The 15,640-nt window shown below is 45.3% G+C and overlaps 5 protein-coding genes across 5 annotated transcripts; 3 read left to right on the top strand and 2 right to left on the bottom strand.

The window, feature by feature from the left end:
* Positions 1–2,991: 2,991 nt before the first annotated feature.
* Positions 2,992–3,978, bottom strand: LOC126565381 (uncharacterized). Its single transcript, XM_050222551.1, has 2 exons — positions 3,489–3,978; positions 2,992–3,202 (listed from the first exon to the last, which is right to left on the bottom strand). The coding sequence occupies exons 1-2, from the start codon at positions 3,976–3,978 to the stop codon at positions 3,027–3,029; spliced, it is 666 nt and encodes a 221-aa protein (XP_050078508.1). The 3' UTR covers positions 2,992–3,026.
* Positions 3,979–7,981: 4,003 nt separating this feature from the next.
* LOC126564227 (TBC1 domain family member 17) lies at positions 7,982–10,159 on the top strand. The gene is made up of 2 exons (XM_050221210.1): positions 7,982–9,038; positions 9,119–10,159. The coding sequence occupies exons 1-2, from the start codon at positions 7,995–7,997 to the stop codon at positions 10,157–10,159; spliced, it is 2,085 nt and encodes a 694-aa protein (XP_050077167.1). The 5' UTR covers positions 7,982–7,994.
* Positions 10,160–10,318: 159 nt separating this feature from the next.
* LOC126564951 (KRR1 small subunit processome component homolog) lies at positions 10,319–11,369 on the bottom strand. Its single transcript, XM_050222082.1, has one exon. It carries the CDS (start codon positions 11,366–11,368, stop codon positions 10,319–10,321), a length of 1,050 nt encoding a protein of 349 aa, XP_050078039.1. The 5' UTR covers position 11,369.
* Positions 11,370–11,567: 198 nt separating this feature from the next.
* On the top strand, positions 11,568–12,135 carry LOC126565717 (NEDD8). The gene is made up of 3 exons (XM_050222922.1): positions 11,568–11,671; positions 11,802–11,932; positions 12,022–12,135. Exons 1-3 carry the CDS (start codon positions 11,654–11,656, stop codon positions 12,107–12,109), a joined length of 237 nt encoding a protein of 78 aa, XP_050078879.1. The 5' UTR covers positions 11,568–11,653; the 3' UTR covers positions 12,110–12,135.
* A 457-nt stretch (positions 12,136–12,592) lies between these two features.
* LOC126565978 (transport and Golgi organization protein 6) lies at positions 12,593–15,406 on the top strand. The gene is made up of 3 exons (XM_050223179.1): positions 12,593–12,656; positions 12,746–15,045; positions 15,115–15,406. The coding sequence occupies exons 1-3, from the start codon at positions 12,593–12,595 to the stop codon at positions 15,403–15,405; spliced, it is 2,655 nt and encodes an 884-aa protein (XP_050079136.1). The 3' UTR covers position 15,406.
* Positions 15,407–15,640: the final 234 nt, after the last annotated feature.

Below are 15,640 nucleotides of genomic sequence, written 5' to 3'. Positions count from 1 at the left end.
TGGACAGCTTCACTGACGCCGCCTGCTGCAATTATTGCTTGGTAGTAATTTGAAAACATTCCGAAATGACTGCGACTTCTAAAATTGTCATCCGCCCGTACACCAACGTAATGTCCTAGAAATCGACGATCCGAACGATCCGATCGATCCGTGGTGTCAAAGACAAAAGGAAGCGGACGCGACGACGAGGGCGAGAGTTAAGCGGTAGGAAAACATAATGAAGAACGAAAGCGTCGAGCATAATACAATGTGGGAGCAAGCAGAAAGTAGAATAAGAAGCAAAACGACAGAAACAAAATGAAAATAAAACAGAGTTCCACAGAAAGACAAACCTCGTTCAGAAACTCAATCCACCGGCAAGTTGGAGTTCGGAGGAAGGAAGGAAGGAAGAATCCACCAACAGATTATGCGCAAAAACGTGAGGGCGATATGTTAGAGGAGAAAAGTGTTGCCGGTGTAGTGGGTAAAGGGAAAGGGCGCAGCCGCGATGCACACACAATGTCGATCAAATGCAATCCGCGGCTGTGTAATGCTAACCCGCTCTCGATCGCACTGTGCTGAGGGGACGAGAAGCTCCATGCAGCAGGACCTGTACAGTCGACCATGGCCTTCGCGCGAACGACGGAAAGGCGCAGAGAGAAGAACAACCAATCGACAAGCGCGCAACCCGTCCCGGGTCCTTCTGCCCTTCCTCCTTCTTTACGCTCCTTTGCCATCGATCTCGACAGCTCCAACGATGGCGACGACGAGGACTTGCAGTTGTCCAGCGCGCATTCGGTTAAGGAGCTGGGCCGTCCGATATTTTGTGGCAAGAAGATGAAAAAGTAATTCTGTATGTTATTGAATTCGACATATTAATGTGATAACAAAAATTTATACCATTCGGAACATAACGAGAAATGTCGGGCTGAATCCGTAGCTGCTGGGCTCGGACTGACTGGTTGGGACGATTCTTCAGCTTTGTTCGGGCGCTCAGTTTCGCGACTTGACTGCTGGACCGGATCGCGCAAACGAACGTGCGAATCGAAGCTAAAAATGCACCAGTCACACACACACACACACACACACACACACACAGAGGCGTAGCGATCGCCTTCTCTGGATCAACGGACCTCCGGCCAAGGAGTAGAGGAAGACTGAAGGTGGCAGGATGGCGGTGGTGGCGACAAAAGGATAGTGATGGAAAACACTGTGTATAATAATAAGGAAATTAACAATATCAGCAATATCAACCGAGCTGTCCGGAGCAGTGCAACAAGAACAATCCTGCCACACGGATCCTGTCCGCGCAGGTTCACGATCGCAATCGCAGGGAGGGGTTGTTCCTAGGCACGCTTAGGAAAGAGGAAGGGGATGATGTGAACAAAGGGGCACACAGACACACTCACACAGCGCTCATCTCCACCGAGTCCCCAAGCGAATGTATCGGGCCAATGCAGAGTGCAATGAATTGCTGTTAGATTTTTGGGATCGCTCGAGTTTCTTTTGCATCCTTTTTGTCGGGCCGATGTTGGATCGCGCTGCTCCATAAATAGGTGCATCCGAAAATCGATAAACACTCGCTACACACAGAACCTGCCGGAAAGGAACTTAAGGTGATCGAAGAGCAGCTCCACATACTCTGCTGACACATCGAACGGAACAAGAGAAATTGAAACTTTGCAGAAAGTATTCTATTCTGCGTATCTGCACGGGTAAAGGAACGGGTTCCACACGTGTAGGACTTGTTTCGAATCAAATAGTTCCGAGTTTTAAACGCAGGTAGCAAACCTCTTTGCTGCATTGGCAATGATAGGAAAAACAAAACAAGCAAACAATTTAACACTTCCAATCGTCGCCACTCCAAATATTCCACACCGATCCCGATCGCTTCACCCTTCCATCGCTCACTTTATCACTGGGACGAGTATTTCTCGTGTCTTTTTTTTGCGGATTCCTACGGAACCTGCCCTCTCCTGCCATCCCTTCCCTTTGCCCTCCCTTCCATGCTTTGACAGCCTGAGCAATTGACCCGCTTCAAGCGTGCAGACCAAAAGTGATGCCAAAGAGTGCGAAGGGTGAAACCGGAAAGAATGTTTGTCAAAATGGAAGAAATCTGGTCCCAGAAAGGGAAGCGAGGGTGGTTGACGTGTCCAGAACTGGAACTGGAGAGTGGAGGTACAGATTAAATGAAATGGAATGTGTGTCTTGTAGAACGCACTAGCTTTAGCAGAACGGATCAGAGATATACGCAATGTCGATCCGCCGTCACTTGTTCCTGGCAGCAACGGACGTCGCGTAGCATTAAAAATTTAGGCGACCTATCCTTCTTGACCAGATGGATGGATCCTCCAGGTCCAGTTCATGCAAGGCAGAAATCAAATTTAATTTTCAATAAACCATCAACGCACACACACGCGCGAAACAATCAATTTACATCCCAAGTCCTTCGGAGCCCATTGGCGGGTGAGCTTGTACGTCATGGAATAAAGAGAACGTACCCGGGCCGGCTAGTGGCTGAAATCACCCATCTATCAGCAATCCGTCCCGCAAACGCCGGTAAGCTAAAAGTGAAACCATTTTGGCTGGCATTATCAGCAGGCCATCTCGGCAGCGACTGCGTAACGCAGGGACGTCAAGATTCGAAGGTGTCGAAAACGTGGGGCAGCCCAAATATGAGCCGAACTTAATCTCGCGTACAAGGTAACAGAGACGGAGAGCGCGCACAAAAGGCAACCGATACACACAACACGTCCATCGGCTTAAAGGTGGCTAGTGATCTGATTTTAATGATCCTCAGATCCGGCGATCGCCATCACCATCACCCATCGGACGGTCGGTCGTGCGCAGGCACGCAGTTACATAACACTCGTCCATTCGCGAACCCCGCGAGGACAACACCGTCGTCGTCATCGTCGTCAGCCGTCACGTCATATCGTGGGAGAAGAAACAACGACGCCAGACGGCGATACGCGAACACTCCGACCAACCAAAAAAAAAAAATCCAGAAGGTGCTTTAATCGGCATTAATTTATTCATAAATCTAATTAATGAACACTTTCATTTTTCAGTCGTCGATGCTCAAGCCGGTGTCGCGCAGATACTTCCATGAACGCGAGAAATTCCTCGTCAAGCTCTTCCTCCTCCGGTGGCGGTTCTGCCCGGTGGTTGTCAGTGGCGGAGGTTTGTTGCCAGCAATATCTTTGCCTAGATCCTTTGTTTGCTGCAAAGAAAAAAAGGAACAAGATTGGGTGCCATTTCACACTGAGCACAATCGACTTTTGGGGTGAAAATGAAAATTCCTTTCATTTTGCCTCCTTCTCTTCCATCACTCCCGCAGAGATCCCCTATGCCGTTAATGTCTTTGTCGACTTAGCAGCAAGATTTTAAGCTTTTTTACAAGCGCCTGCCTGTGTAACGGACACGGCAAGCTTGGCCGAGCATTATAGGCAATACTTTTACCTTTTCATAGCGTTATCAATTTAACACCTTTCACCGAGCTTGCTTACCTTCAAATTCGTCAGCATTTTCGTCCTCTGTATCACCGTACGGATCGTCTGCATAGGGATAATCTTCGTCGGAATCCATCTCATGATCGTTCTGCAAAGGCCGTGTCGTCAGCATTACACGCTTCAAACGATCATTTTCCGCTTTCAGCTGATGAGCACACTGTCTCCAGTAGTTCAGCTGATGCTTTCCGTGCCATTTCACTATCCGCTGATACGTTCTAATCCACACGTTCTGTGCGTGCTTCAAACGGACCTCAGCACCTGGTTCGCCGCCTTCCGAGTACGGTTGTGATGATCGATGAATTTGGTCGCGGCGCTGGTAAGATCCAGCGGTGTAGTGAATTCCTGCCTCTTTTAAACTGCAGAAACGTTTAAACGTCCGGGCATTCTTCTTCCGTTTACACTTCCGTTTGTTGCGAGAACGCAGCAACCTTTCACGCGCCTTGCCGATGGGCATGCTTTTACATTCAATCTCCGTTACTCGTTTCATGGTGCTGTTTGTCTCGAATCAGGTTTTAAGACTTAGCTGAACGGAACACGGCGCGAGCTTCCACCAAAATGCGAACTAAACTATCATTTTTTTTCGCAACGTGAGGAAGTGTATATTACTACATAAACTTTGCTCACGGGTTTTATTTTTTCCTAGCTTTGCCAGAGCGCAATGCAGAAAAAAGAACGTTTTCCTCACGTCCCATTTGTATACATCGTACTGTATGCAAGCATTGAATAACGAATTGTTTACATCGTTGACAGTAGAAGGGTACCCAGTGACTGTCACTCCGTGGAGAAATCCGGAATGGGAGCGCTGGAAACATTTCACGCCATGCAATTTATGCAGTATTTTCACCAGGTTAGTTTGAGAGGTTTTAATAATTTCGATTGTATTGTAGCTTTGTGAGAAAAAAGATTTCTTTGTATGAAAATAAAAATAATTTCAACTAGCTAACTATCAATTTCAAAAGAATGAGTAAAGAACATTTTTCCAAATATTTTAGGCTGGTAAAGCGGAACTCCCGAAAATTTCGACGACATGGGAAAAGAAATCGACATCGACGTACTTTTTTCGTCGACAGTGACAGCTGCGTTAAGCGCTTCATACGTGATCGTGTGTGTGCGCTGTTGACGTCAAAAAATGAAATTCATGGTCGTCAAAATGGCGTTTAGTGAAGCGCAGAATAGAAGCCGCCTGCTTCTGCGTACAAATCCTTGAAAATCCGTAAAAATAACGATTTATTGTGCATTTTCCTAGTACGTAATGTGTTGTGAAAGGTACACATCGCTAAAACTAATGTTTATTTTGTTGTGTTCATTGTTCTTCCAGCATTTCTCTCTTCTTCAATCGTGCCTGGTGCTTGCCTACCCCCCACCCGGGTCTTTGTAGCACAGCCGCATCTACTAAAGCAGTCGAAGAATGGACCTACTTGGTCTGATGCAACCGGAAACGACCCGGCGAATCGTGGGGCTACCTGGATCCATCACGGGAGCTGCTGTAGCCTTTGCCGGTGTTGAACAAACCCTCTTGCACCTGCGGGCACACGACAGCTAAAATTTCTTGGCCGTATGATGAAAGTGATCCCGTAGGACCGTACCTTTCTGCCCGGATGGCAAGGCTAAACGATCCGATTGTGGAATTTTCGTTCATTCAACTACCCCGGTGTGCTGCAGTTAGATGATCGTCCATTTTTTTTTGTCTACGATCCAGGACAAGGGTTAAGAACAGAGATGATTATAGCTCTCACGGGACAGAAATCAAAAAACCGGTTTCGGCAAAGCATAGCGCAAATTTAATCGAAATGGGAGCAGGCTGGAACGCCTGACAATCTTAAAATCACTGTAGTCTGCTGTGTACGTAACAGAAAAACGGTGCTTATGGGGTCCGTTGCATCTGTATAGGTACAGCTGCCGCAGTAATACTTCCCGTCGCTTGCTGTCCTACCATACGCGCAGCGTTGCCTTGTGGACGTGTTATTGATTGGCTTTTCAATTGAAGAGAGGGCATGATGGATCGGACAGTCTGTGAATCCTGTTCGAAGAGACGCACAAATGCCAACGTAAGCGATCGTCCGGGTTTTGATGCGTTCATGTTACTTTAAATCTCCCGATTTGATGACAATTTTGCTATGATTCGATGTGTATCCATCGGTCGTAGTATAATTATTTTCTACACCCGAATAAAAACATAATAAATAAATATAAAAGAAAGAAATAGATAAAATGTATAAAAAATACGAGGAAGAAAATTAAATGAGGAAATGAATTAGTTACATAAAAAATAGTATTTTATTCGAAAATCTCTTCGCTTGGTATTTTGGCAACCCTGCTTTAGGTAACACACACGGCGAAAATTGACGCATTGTCAGGCGAAAAATTCGCCAAATGCTACCTCCTAGATTTCATGCTCTCCTGTTACGTCAACTGATAAATTTGGCCGGTTCTTCGAAATTATTTGGCAAATGCTACCTTCTAAATTTCCTGCTCTCCTGTTACTTCAACTGGCAAATTTGGCAGGTTTTTGGGAAACATTTTGCTGAGCCCAATGTAACCGGAGAGCAGGAATTTTAGAAGGTAGCATTTTCCAAATATTTCCCAAAAACCTGCCAAATTTGCCAGTTGAAGTAACAGGAGAGCAGGAATTTTAGAAGGTAGCATTTGCCAAATAATTTCGAAGAACCGGCCAAATTTATCAGTTGAAGTAACAGGAGAGCATGAAATCTAGGAGGTAGCATTTGGCGAATTTTTCGCCTGACAATGCGTCAATTTTCGCCGTGTATGTTACCTAAAGCAGGGTTGCCAAAATACCAAGCGAAGAGATTTTCGAATAAAATACTATTTTTTGTGTAACTAATTCATTTCCTCATTTAATTTTCTTCCTTGTATTTTTTATACATTTTATCTATTTCTTTCTTTTATATTTATTTATTATGTTTTTATTCGGGTGTAGAAAATAATTATACTACGACCGATGGATACACATCGAATCATAGCAAAATTGTCATCAAATCGGGAGATTTTTTTATTTAAAGTAACATGAACGCATCAAAACCCGGACGATCGCTTACGTTGGCATTTGTGCGTCTCTTCGAACAGGATTCACAGACTGTCCGATCCATCATGCCCTCTCTTCAATTGAAAAGCCAACCAATAACACGTCCACAAGGCAACGCTGCGCGTATGGTAGGACAGCAAACGACGGCAAGTATTCCTGCGGTAGCTGTACCAGTACAGATGCACCGTTTTTTTGTTACGTACACAACAGTCTACGATGATTTTAAGATCGTCAAGCGTTACAGCCTGCTTCCATTTCGATTAAATTTGCGTTATGCTTTGCCGAAACCGGTTTTTCGATTTCTGTCCCGTGAGAACTATAATCCTCTCCGTTCTTATCCCTTGTCCTGGATCGTAGGCAAAAAAATGCGGGATCATCTAACTGCAGCACACCGAAGTAGTTGAATGAACGAAAATTCCACAACCGGATCCTTTAGCCTTGAACGAACGAACGAACAAACAAAATAAACATTAGTTTTAGCGATGTGTACCTTTCACAACACATTACGTACTAGGAAAATGCACAATAAATCGTTATTTTTACGGATTTTCAAGGATTTGTACGCAGAAGCAGGCGGCTTCTATTCTGCGCTTCACTAAACGCCATTTTGACGACCATGAATTTCATTTTTTGACGTCAACAGCGCACACACACGATCACGTATGAAGCGCTTAACGCAGCTGTCACTGTCGACGAAAAAAGTACGTCGATGTCGATTTCTTTTCCCATGTCGATGAAATTTATCGCAGCAATTACAATTTTTTTTACCGGAAAACGTTTTTCTATTTTCCACTGGCGCTCGTGCTCGAGATTGGCGCAATTTTGTTTTTAATCTTAAAAATTCTATAAATAAATTTAAAAAATTCGCATTCGTACTGTTCTACAGAATTGCTTTGTTTTGTATTGCTCGCAAATGTCAAAACTGCTGTCATTGGTTGGACTATGATCGTGTGTTGTGCGTAGTATGTTATGACAGCTGGAAGAAAAACAAAAGAAAGAAAGAAAAACAGATTCATCTATTGTTTTTCATTGTTGCGCATAAAATCGTGTCAGCGTTTTGTGTTCATCTGCAAACGAATATTTGTCGAAATGATCGTTTAAATGTGCAAGAACAGCTGTGAGTTGTGCAACGATTGAGGAAAGCATAATTTCTGATGCAGTACTGTGTTGAGACTCGTGACTGTGGGAGCCACAGTGGAGTTAACACGCACTGAGAGTGACTAAACGAAGTATCTTCAGAGATAGGAAAATTAAAAAAACCTGCTCGCAAAGGTGTCGTCATCATATCTATCAGTGTAGACAACGAACCACATCGAACTATCTCCCTTCCCCATCACAACAGAACAACGAAGAGACATGATGGACGCGAATGAGAGTGGTATCGAGGTAAGTAAGCGAACGGGCGCCAAACCACCTCCCCACACATCGCCCTCTACTGTACTTCGTGGGTCATCGCATAGATGTCCTTCGAAAGTGACGGTAATTTTCACTTTCTGGTGCAAATAATTCCACCAAACGCTTCGTTCTTTTCTTCTTTGGCTGCATACGACGACATTGCTGCTGTTGTGTTACAGGAAAAATTCATCCAAAACGGCGTGTTACTGAAGCAGGCCAATGCAGCCTACATTGCTGCACTAAACTCGGAAGGTATTCTAACATTTGGCCAGTGCACCAAGACAAATCTGCACGTGTTCGAGTGGAAGCCGGAAACCTGCGATATCACCGACTCCGAGAGCCTCGAAAGCGGCTGGTCGTTAGTTGATCCGATTTCTCGCCAGCCGTCACCACAGCAACAGCAGCAGTCTGCTTCGATAGCATGCATACCAGTGCGGGCGACCAGTGAGGAACCACCAGCCACGACAGGTGCCACAACGAAAGCGAAACTGTCCATCCGCGTGTTTCTGCGCGAACTGAAAGGTCTCGAAACCTACAGGGACGAACTGCGATTTTACAACCACGATCATACGTTGCACAGTGTGTATCTCTTCCGGCAAACTTCGACCAGCGTACTGCTCCAGCTGCTGGAACGTTTCCGTTGCGTACGGAAGAGCACACATCGGAAGAATTTCTACCGTTGCATTGACGATCCGGATCAGGATAAGCTACAGAAATCGTTTTCCGAGCTCAACATTGCCGATATACGGGCCCGTCCTCGACCGCGGCCGTACATGGACATGCTGTCGAAGTGGGCCAACGTGCAGACAATACTTCCCATTCATCGACCAGTGTCTCAAAGTGCAATTCCCGCCGAGCTGCGACTGAGTAACTTGAACGCCAGCGACGAAGCAGATTCGAATCGACAGTCAACACAGTCAACAGATCAGCGGCAAACTCAGCCAGTTGCTATTAATGGTGGGGCGGACACAACGGAATCCAGAAAGCTTGCTCCTCGACCTGCGGTACATCGTGGATTGCCACTAGACGCAGGAACCTGGGAGGATGTAAAGTGCCCGAATGGATCCATTTCCGATCCGGAACGAGTCAAGGAAATAATTTTCCGTGGGGTAAGTAACACTGATTCAATGTAATCTCTTCCCCCTAGTTCATTCAAAGTGTCCTGAATTCACTTTTCCATCATTTCCAGGGCATCAAGCAAGACATACGAGCAGAAGTGTGGAAATATCTGCTCGGTTTGGACATCTGGGAGCACACGGTCCAGCAGCGAGACGAGCGAAGGGCTCACAAAACACAGGAATACTTTCAGATGAAGTTCCAATGGCTCACGATGACCGCAACGCAAGAGCATAACTTCACTGGCTACCGCGAACGCAAGTGCCAGATCGAAAAGGACGTGAAGCGAACGGATCGAACGTACGAGTTTTTCGCCGGTGATGATAATCCCAACCTGGCCAAACTGCAGGACATTCTCATGACGTACGTTATGTACAACTTCGACCTCGGTTACGTCCAAGGAATGAGTGATTTGCTTGCCCCGATTCTCAGCCTGGTGCAGAATGAAGCGGAAAGCTTCTGGTGCTTCGTGGGCTTCATGCACAAAGTATTTGCCAACTTCGACATCGATCAGAAGGGTATGAAGCAGCAGCTGGAACATTTGCGCGTGCTGCTATCGTTTGTGAACGAACGGTTGTTCAATTATATGCGCGAGAACCAGTCGGAAAACATGTACTTCTGTTTCCGCTGGCTGCTTGTGTGGTTCAAACGCGAGTTTTCCAACTCGGACATTATGCAGCTGTGGGAGGTGCTATGGACAGGGCTGCCCTGTCCGAACTTTCATCTGTTTGTGTGCGTTGCCATACTGGATCAGGAGATGGACGTGTTCATTGAGGGTCAGTTTAGCTTTACCGAGATACTGAAGCACGTGAACGAACTTTCGGGCAATTTGAATCTGGCTGCCGTACTCGAACAAGCCGAAAGCATCTATCTGCAGTTGAAGCAAACACTGGAAGCATCGTCCAAAGAGTTGTACCACGAGCTAAGGAAAATTATCGGCGAACAGCTGACTTCAAGCGATGGCAGTGGCACGATGGGAAACACAGATGACGAGGAGGATGACGACGATAGTTGCATGTCGATCGTGAACGAGCGCTCGCCGGTGGAGAAGGAAATCCTGCAAAGAAAGCTGGACGAGGCTTGCGATCTTTCGTTAAGTTACATGTTTTTCTAATACCGTAAAGGGTTTTTCGTTCATGGGTTGACGGGGGGACGCGATTGGGAAATGAAACGACAACACCACAAACACACATACACAATTTTGTAGTAATGAGAAGAATGTACAGTAAACTTGTTTATTCACTATTTTGTTACTTTTGCAAAGTGTGCCCGCTCAATTTGATTTTGCTGCCCGCTTGTTGGCTTTTGCGATTTTGCTTTTCAACGATTTTACGTCCAATCGGTCGGATTTATTCTGCTCACCCTTCGATCGTTTGGTTGGTTCTTCCGGTGCCACAAAGTCCTGTTCGCGACGCTGCTTCTGCACAGCCACATTGCGCTTTTCCTTGTCCACCTCTTCCTGTCGCTTCTTGGACCGTTTCTGCTCATCGGTAAGAAAGTATTCACCGGAAGCCAGCTGTTTGTCTATCTTACTTTCCTGCATCGGTGGCGGGAACGGTGTGTATTCTTTCTTCTTCTTAATCACCTTCGGTTTGTTCCGTTTGGAGGTGTTTTTCGCTTGGAAGCGTGGTAGAAACCGTTCCCAGTTTTCCTCCCGCAAATTTTCATCCTTCATCAGCTCGCGCTTTATCATGAGCGCCTTGATGTTGTAGATCGGATGGATGTTTTTCATCGTTTCTTCCACCACCTTGCGAACGCATTGGAGACCTTTGTATGGGCCGATTGCTGACACGGTGGCTCCTTGCACCAGTACATAACAATTCGTAAGCAGCTCGAGCGATTTCAATGTACAACCATTCGGACCGATCAGTCGACTGCGACGCTTCACAAACTTTTCCTTGTTGCGTACGAGGTTTTTAATTTTAATGATATCGCAGCTAATCTCGTCCTCCAGCACTTTAACTGCTTGTTCGAACGGTACGGAACGGGACAGCAGTTTAATAAGATCGCGCGCTTTTACAATGATGAACGGATCCCACGTTTTGCGCGTTGTCCGTACCGTCATGTTACCCAGAATAAGGTCCAGCTCGGCTTTAACGTGATGTGTGCTCAATGCCTTTACCACCAGTGGCCAACATTCTTTGATGTACTTTTCACGGTACTTTGGAAACAAACACGAAAACGAACTCTCCTCCACGAGGCCATTCGGGTTGTCTTCTGGTTTGAATTCGGGAATTTTCATCAGCCACGCATTTTCCACCGGTCCATTGAAATGGTCGATGGTTTTTTCAACATCACCGGTATCGGATTCGGAGTCACTCATCGTTTTGATCACTAAAATTCACCGAAATCACTGACCAAACACGCGAAACACAACAAAACGTGTTGAAATAGATGCATCGATATTTTGACGTTACTGTTTATTGTTAATTTTGACACGGCCCTTTTCAAGCAGATTCAGTTCGAGCAAAATCAGTTGACAGTTCGAGCAGCTGTGACAAGCAAGCCGAAATATGTAGAAAAAAGCATACTCGGAACGAACTGTGACCAGGCTTGTGCGTGATTCAACTTAAACTTAGTACCTATATCTCTGCAAATATCCCTGATAATGTTGATCAAAGTGAAGGTAATGCTGATTGTAACACTTGCGATAATCTAGCGAACGTGGTGAACTGATCGTGATTTATATTCTCATCCATCTTTCGCTCACTGCATCCTTGCATCACCCGGGGAACACTCTGACTGCCCTCGAAAAGACCCTGACCGGCAAAGAAATCGAGATCGACATCGAGCCAACGGACAAAGTGGACCGGATCAAAGAGCGGGTGGAGGAGAAAGAAGGCATCCCACCACAGCAGCAGCGATTGATCTTTTCCGGCAAACAGATGTAAATCCCGTCTCCCGCGTTTCACGTCCAGCTTTGTGCTAACATCATTCGCAGGAGGTTATTTTTTCACCTTTTTTGTTTCTTTGTAGGAATGACGATAAAACCGCTCAGGACTACAAAGTCCAAGGAGGATCCGTACTACATTTGGTGCTAGCATTACGAGGAGGATGCCTGTAAACGCTGAAGATGAAGGTTCTCGGTGTGTTAAGCAGGATTGCACGGAGAGATCTGTGTTCTGTCGTCTCATTGTTTGGTTTAATCTTATTGGTTTGGGAATATGCCGCTGAATAAAAGCACTGCATAATCAATAAGAATAAGCGTTTTTTAATGCAAATTGGTGCTAGCACAGTTGTGGTTTTGATGATTTTGCAAAATGCCGTACGAGGAAAAACGTCGAAATATTGCCACTGCATCTCTTGCGGGTTGTGATATATCTTTCTCCCTCTACAGACATTTGACAGATGGCGCCCAAAGAAACACAACAAATCTGTTTGTATTATTATTGTCTAAGGTTCCCCCGGTGATACAACATGCCGTGCTATCGGTAGTGTTTGGTGGAAATCAATCTTTTCCGTGCAACTATTTTCTACAGGCCCTACAGTAGGCGATTAAGAGTCTCTTGAAGTTGTAGTTAAACACGTCCCGTGTACGATCTGAATCATGGACACAGACGTAAAAACACTGCGTGAAGCGATAGCTTGCATTGCAAATTTAATGCCGAAGGGTAAAACAACCAAATTATAATTAGTGCATGCTGCATAAAGCTAAACATAAGTCTTTTCTTTTAAGATATTACGCTTACCAAACTCGTAGCCTGTTTGGAAGCTGCAAAATGTGTTCCTTTCCCGACGGAAGACACTTGCTCAGACATCCTGTGGAAAACTACAGTACAATACTGCTTCCTGTTGACAGAATTCGGCGACAAAGGGCTCGTGGAAACGCAGAACCAATCGGCAGAAAGTGAAGAAGTGATAAATTTGCATGATCAAGCGTCCTATCTGAAGACGATTGATCTCTTACGGCAATTCACACTGCATCTATATCTTCCACGAGAGCTACGCGGACTGTCGCAATGCGACAGCCAACTGATGGTGATGGTGGAAGAAGAGGAACGCATTCGCAGGCTTTCATACTGCGTTGCCCAGTTTGAACGGATATTTGAAAAGAAAATGCTGGCTCTACATCCTCGGTTAGCAGACACCGTGATCGATTACATTGCTGCACGCTACACTCTCTCGAAGGCAAGTTTGGCCGAAAAATGGAAAGGTTTTGCCTTTCCCAAGGATCTGATCTTTCGCAGTCTGCTGGTGATCAAAGGCGCTCCTGGTTTGTCCTTAGAACTTGCCAAGGTGCTACATATCGATCTTTTGCATCTCACAGGAGAACCGGGCGGATTCTCTGCGCTCTGTAAAACGCTATTTTCTGCGGGAAAAAGCGATGAAAATGCTCCATCGTGGCACAAAAGCGAAATAGTTGCAAAAATTGTAAGCAGTAAAGGACACACGAAGCAATTTTATCGACAAGTATTGAATGATTGCTTCGAGTTTTATCACTGGGCTGTACAAACTGGCACTGAACAAGCGTTGGTATACGCTGCAACTTGTATAGAATGTTTGAAACGAATCTTCCAACTACCGGCGCCGTATCGCGAGCTTCATCTGCGCATTGAAGAGCACTTCTTCCTGCGCTTTCAAGAGCTAGCTGCGCCAAAAGAACTTGTTGCGGGATGCGTGCTTCAAGAACGGAACACATTGGCGAACAACTTGTATGTGTGTAGTATGGCGTTTACGGGATCTACGTTCACATCATTGCCATCGTCCTTGCTGGTACCATACGTGCATCTCTTCCTAAGATTGTACTCGCTGCTTCTATCTACCTTCGACGAGCAGAAATATTTGCACAGTATGATCGTATTTTGCTTAACCAATCGATCTAAAGATGAATTGAAGCGAATTATATTGTCCCTTTTGCTTAACGTACGTGATGTTGAAATCGGTCGCCATTTGCTCCATCCCAGAATTGTTGTCAAATACACCGATAACGAAACTAACTACAGCTTGCAAATTGGGCCTTCCGTGAGCGACGATAATCCTGGCGGTGATAATCTCCTTCCAACCTTAATTAATCTGCTTAAGTCATCCAATCGGAACTTGCTACTGTACGATGTCTTCCTTGTACTGCTGAGTGAGCTAATGACCGGGTCATGTATAGTAAAATCGTTCGAACCGAAGCAACTGTTGGATGCTGTCGAGCGTGATAAGTTGCTCTGCGATCGGTTTCACCAAAAGTACATTCTCATCCAATCGCTAATGGATCTTATCAACCACAAACACTTCCATGCACAACTGTACGATAATTCGGGAGAGGTTTTGAATATATTAGCAGCGTCGTTTACGACAATCATCAACGATTCCAATGAAATGAAGGATACTGATAGCAACTCCGATGTTCTGGAGGTGGTGTTGTCCATCTTTCAAGAATTTTTTCAACGCAATCGCAATCGCCACGAGATGGAAGGAGTTTTGAAGCTTCTTCATCATTATCGCAATTCGAAAAGTTGTAGCGAAGCGATGAAAGTACAGATTGATCTGCTTTGTAACGGACTATCAACCGAGCACGATGGACTATCCGAATCAGCCTGCCAAAATGCGCTTAGCCTTTGTTCAGATCAGCAACCCTACTGTAAGGTGTACGGAACGACACTTCTGTTGAAGTTGCTAAAGGAACGAGACCCTGAAACGTACGCCCAGCTGCATAAAATCCTCATACTTGCACTGGTAAACTTACGAGATGAGGAAAGCTACGCATTCCTGAACTCCGTTCGCTTGCTGGTGGCACTTTGCGATGTCCTAGAGGCGGAAGTAATCGATGCGCTAGTGAAGGAATATCTGAACGAGAGTAACGATACAGATTATCGACTTAAAGTGGGCGAAGCAACGGTAAAGACAGTGGAAACGTTGGGTCCATTTGCGGTGCGCTATCGCGATACGCTGCTGAACTGTTTTCTAGCCGGCACGCGCCATGCTGTGGAAGAGTTCCGCACATCGAGCTTGTCGAATTTGGGCAGCATATGCCATATTCTTTCCTACCAGGTACATCACTTTTTCTACGAGGTAAGAGTAGCAGTAATCATTCTTCTACCGACACTTTCTCATGTTCAATTTTTCTTGTCCTTTTATCAGCTTTTTACATGCATCAAATCCATCGTAGATACGGATAGTTATCTTCCGGCAAGAAGGGCTGCAATTCTGGTGCTTTCACAATTATTGGAGGGATTTGACAGCTTGATGGATTTACAGGAGTATCTTTTGCTGATTTACCGATTTTTGAAGCATGTTATCTCAACCGATAACGACGACATCACCAAGCTCCAGGCGGCTGTTGCTTTGGATCATTTAAAGGCAAAAACGAAGGTTTTCCTTCAGATTGATCCACATAAGTTGGAAAAACGTATGTTTGGAAGGGTTATTTGAGGCGCTTTTAACGATCGGAATCGTCCAATGCAGATCATATCGATTAAAGCGATTTGAATAGATTTTTTTCAACAAACTTTTTGTGATGCATTATTTTTCCCAATCCGAAAACTACTCTCATAATGAACAAAACCACAATCCTTCTCTGGCAAGAGTATTCACGTCCCCATCGTGTGTAATCAACAAACATTGGCCGAACCCTATTAATTTTTTATACATATTGATGCCAAACCTG

Source organism: Anopheles maculipalpis, chromosome 3RL (genome assembly GCF_943734695.1).
Source record: "Anopheles maculipalpis chromosome 3RL, idAnoMacuDA_375_x, whole genome shotgun sequence".
In the NCBI taxonomy this organism is placed as follows: Eukaryota; Metazoa; Arthropoda; class Insecta; order Diptera; family Culicidae; genus Anopheles; species Anopheles maculipalpis.
Note: the sequence above shows the minus strand (reverse complement) of the source record. Positions and strands in the feature narration are given on the sequence as shown.

Bases quoted from the DNA above. Each gene is read 5' to 3' on its own strand.
- LOC126565381 (XM_050222551.1), bottom strand. From the start codon at position 3,978: ATGAAACGAGTAACGGAGATTGAATGTAAAAGCATGCCCATCGGCAAG. The intron at 3,203-3,488 runs GTAAGCAAGCTC...TTTTCTTTGCAG, and splicing joins AAATGCTGACGAATTTGAAG to CAAACAAAGGATCTAGGCAA.
- LOC126564227 (XM_050221210.1), top strand. From the start codon at position 7,995: ATGTCCTTCGAAAGTGACGGTAATTTTCACTTTCTGGTGCAAATAATT. The intron at 9,039-9,118 runs GTAAGTAACACT...CATCATTTCCAG, and splicing joins AGGAAATAATTTTCCGTGGG to GGCATCAAGCAAGACATACG.
- LOC126564951 (XM_050222082.1), bottom strand. From the start codon at position 11,368: ATGAGTGACTCCGAATCCGATACCGGTGATGTTGAAAAAACCATCGAC.
- LOC126565717 (XM_050222922.1), top strand. The intron at 11,933-12,021 runs GTAAATCCCGTC...GTTTCTTTGTAG, and splicing joins ATCTTTTCCGGCAAACAGAT to GAATGACGATAAAACCGCTC.
- LOC126565978 (XM_050223179.1), top strand. From the start codon at position 12,593: ATGGACACAGACGTAAAAACACTGCGTGAAGCGATAGCTTGCATTGCA. The intron at 12,657-12,745 runs GTAAAACAACCA...CCAAACTCGTAG, and splicing joins TGCAAATTTAATGCCGAAGG to CCTGTTTGGAAGCTGCAAAA. The intron at 15,046-15,114 runs GTAAGAGTAGCA...TCCTTTTATCAG, and splicing joins TACATCACTTTTTCTACGAG to CTTTTTACATGCATCAAATC.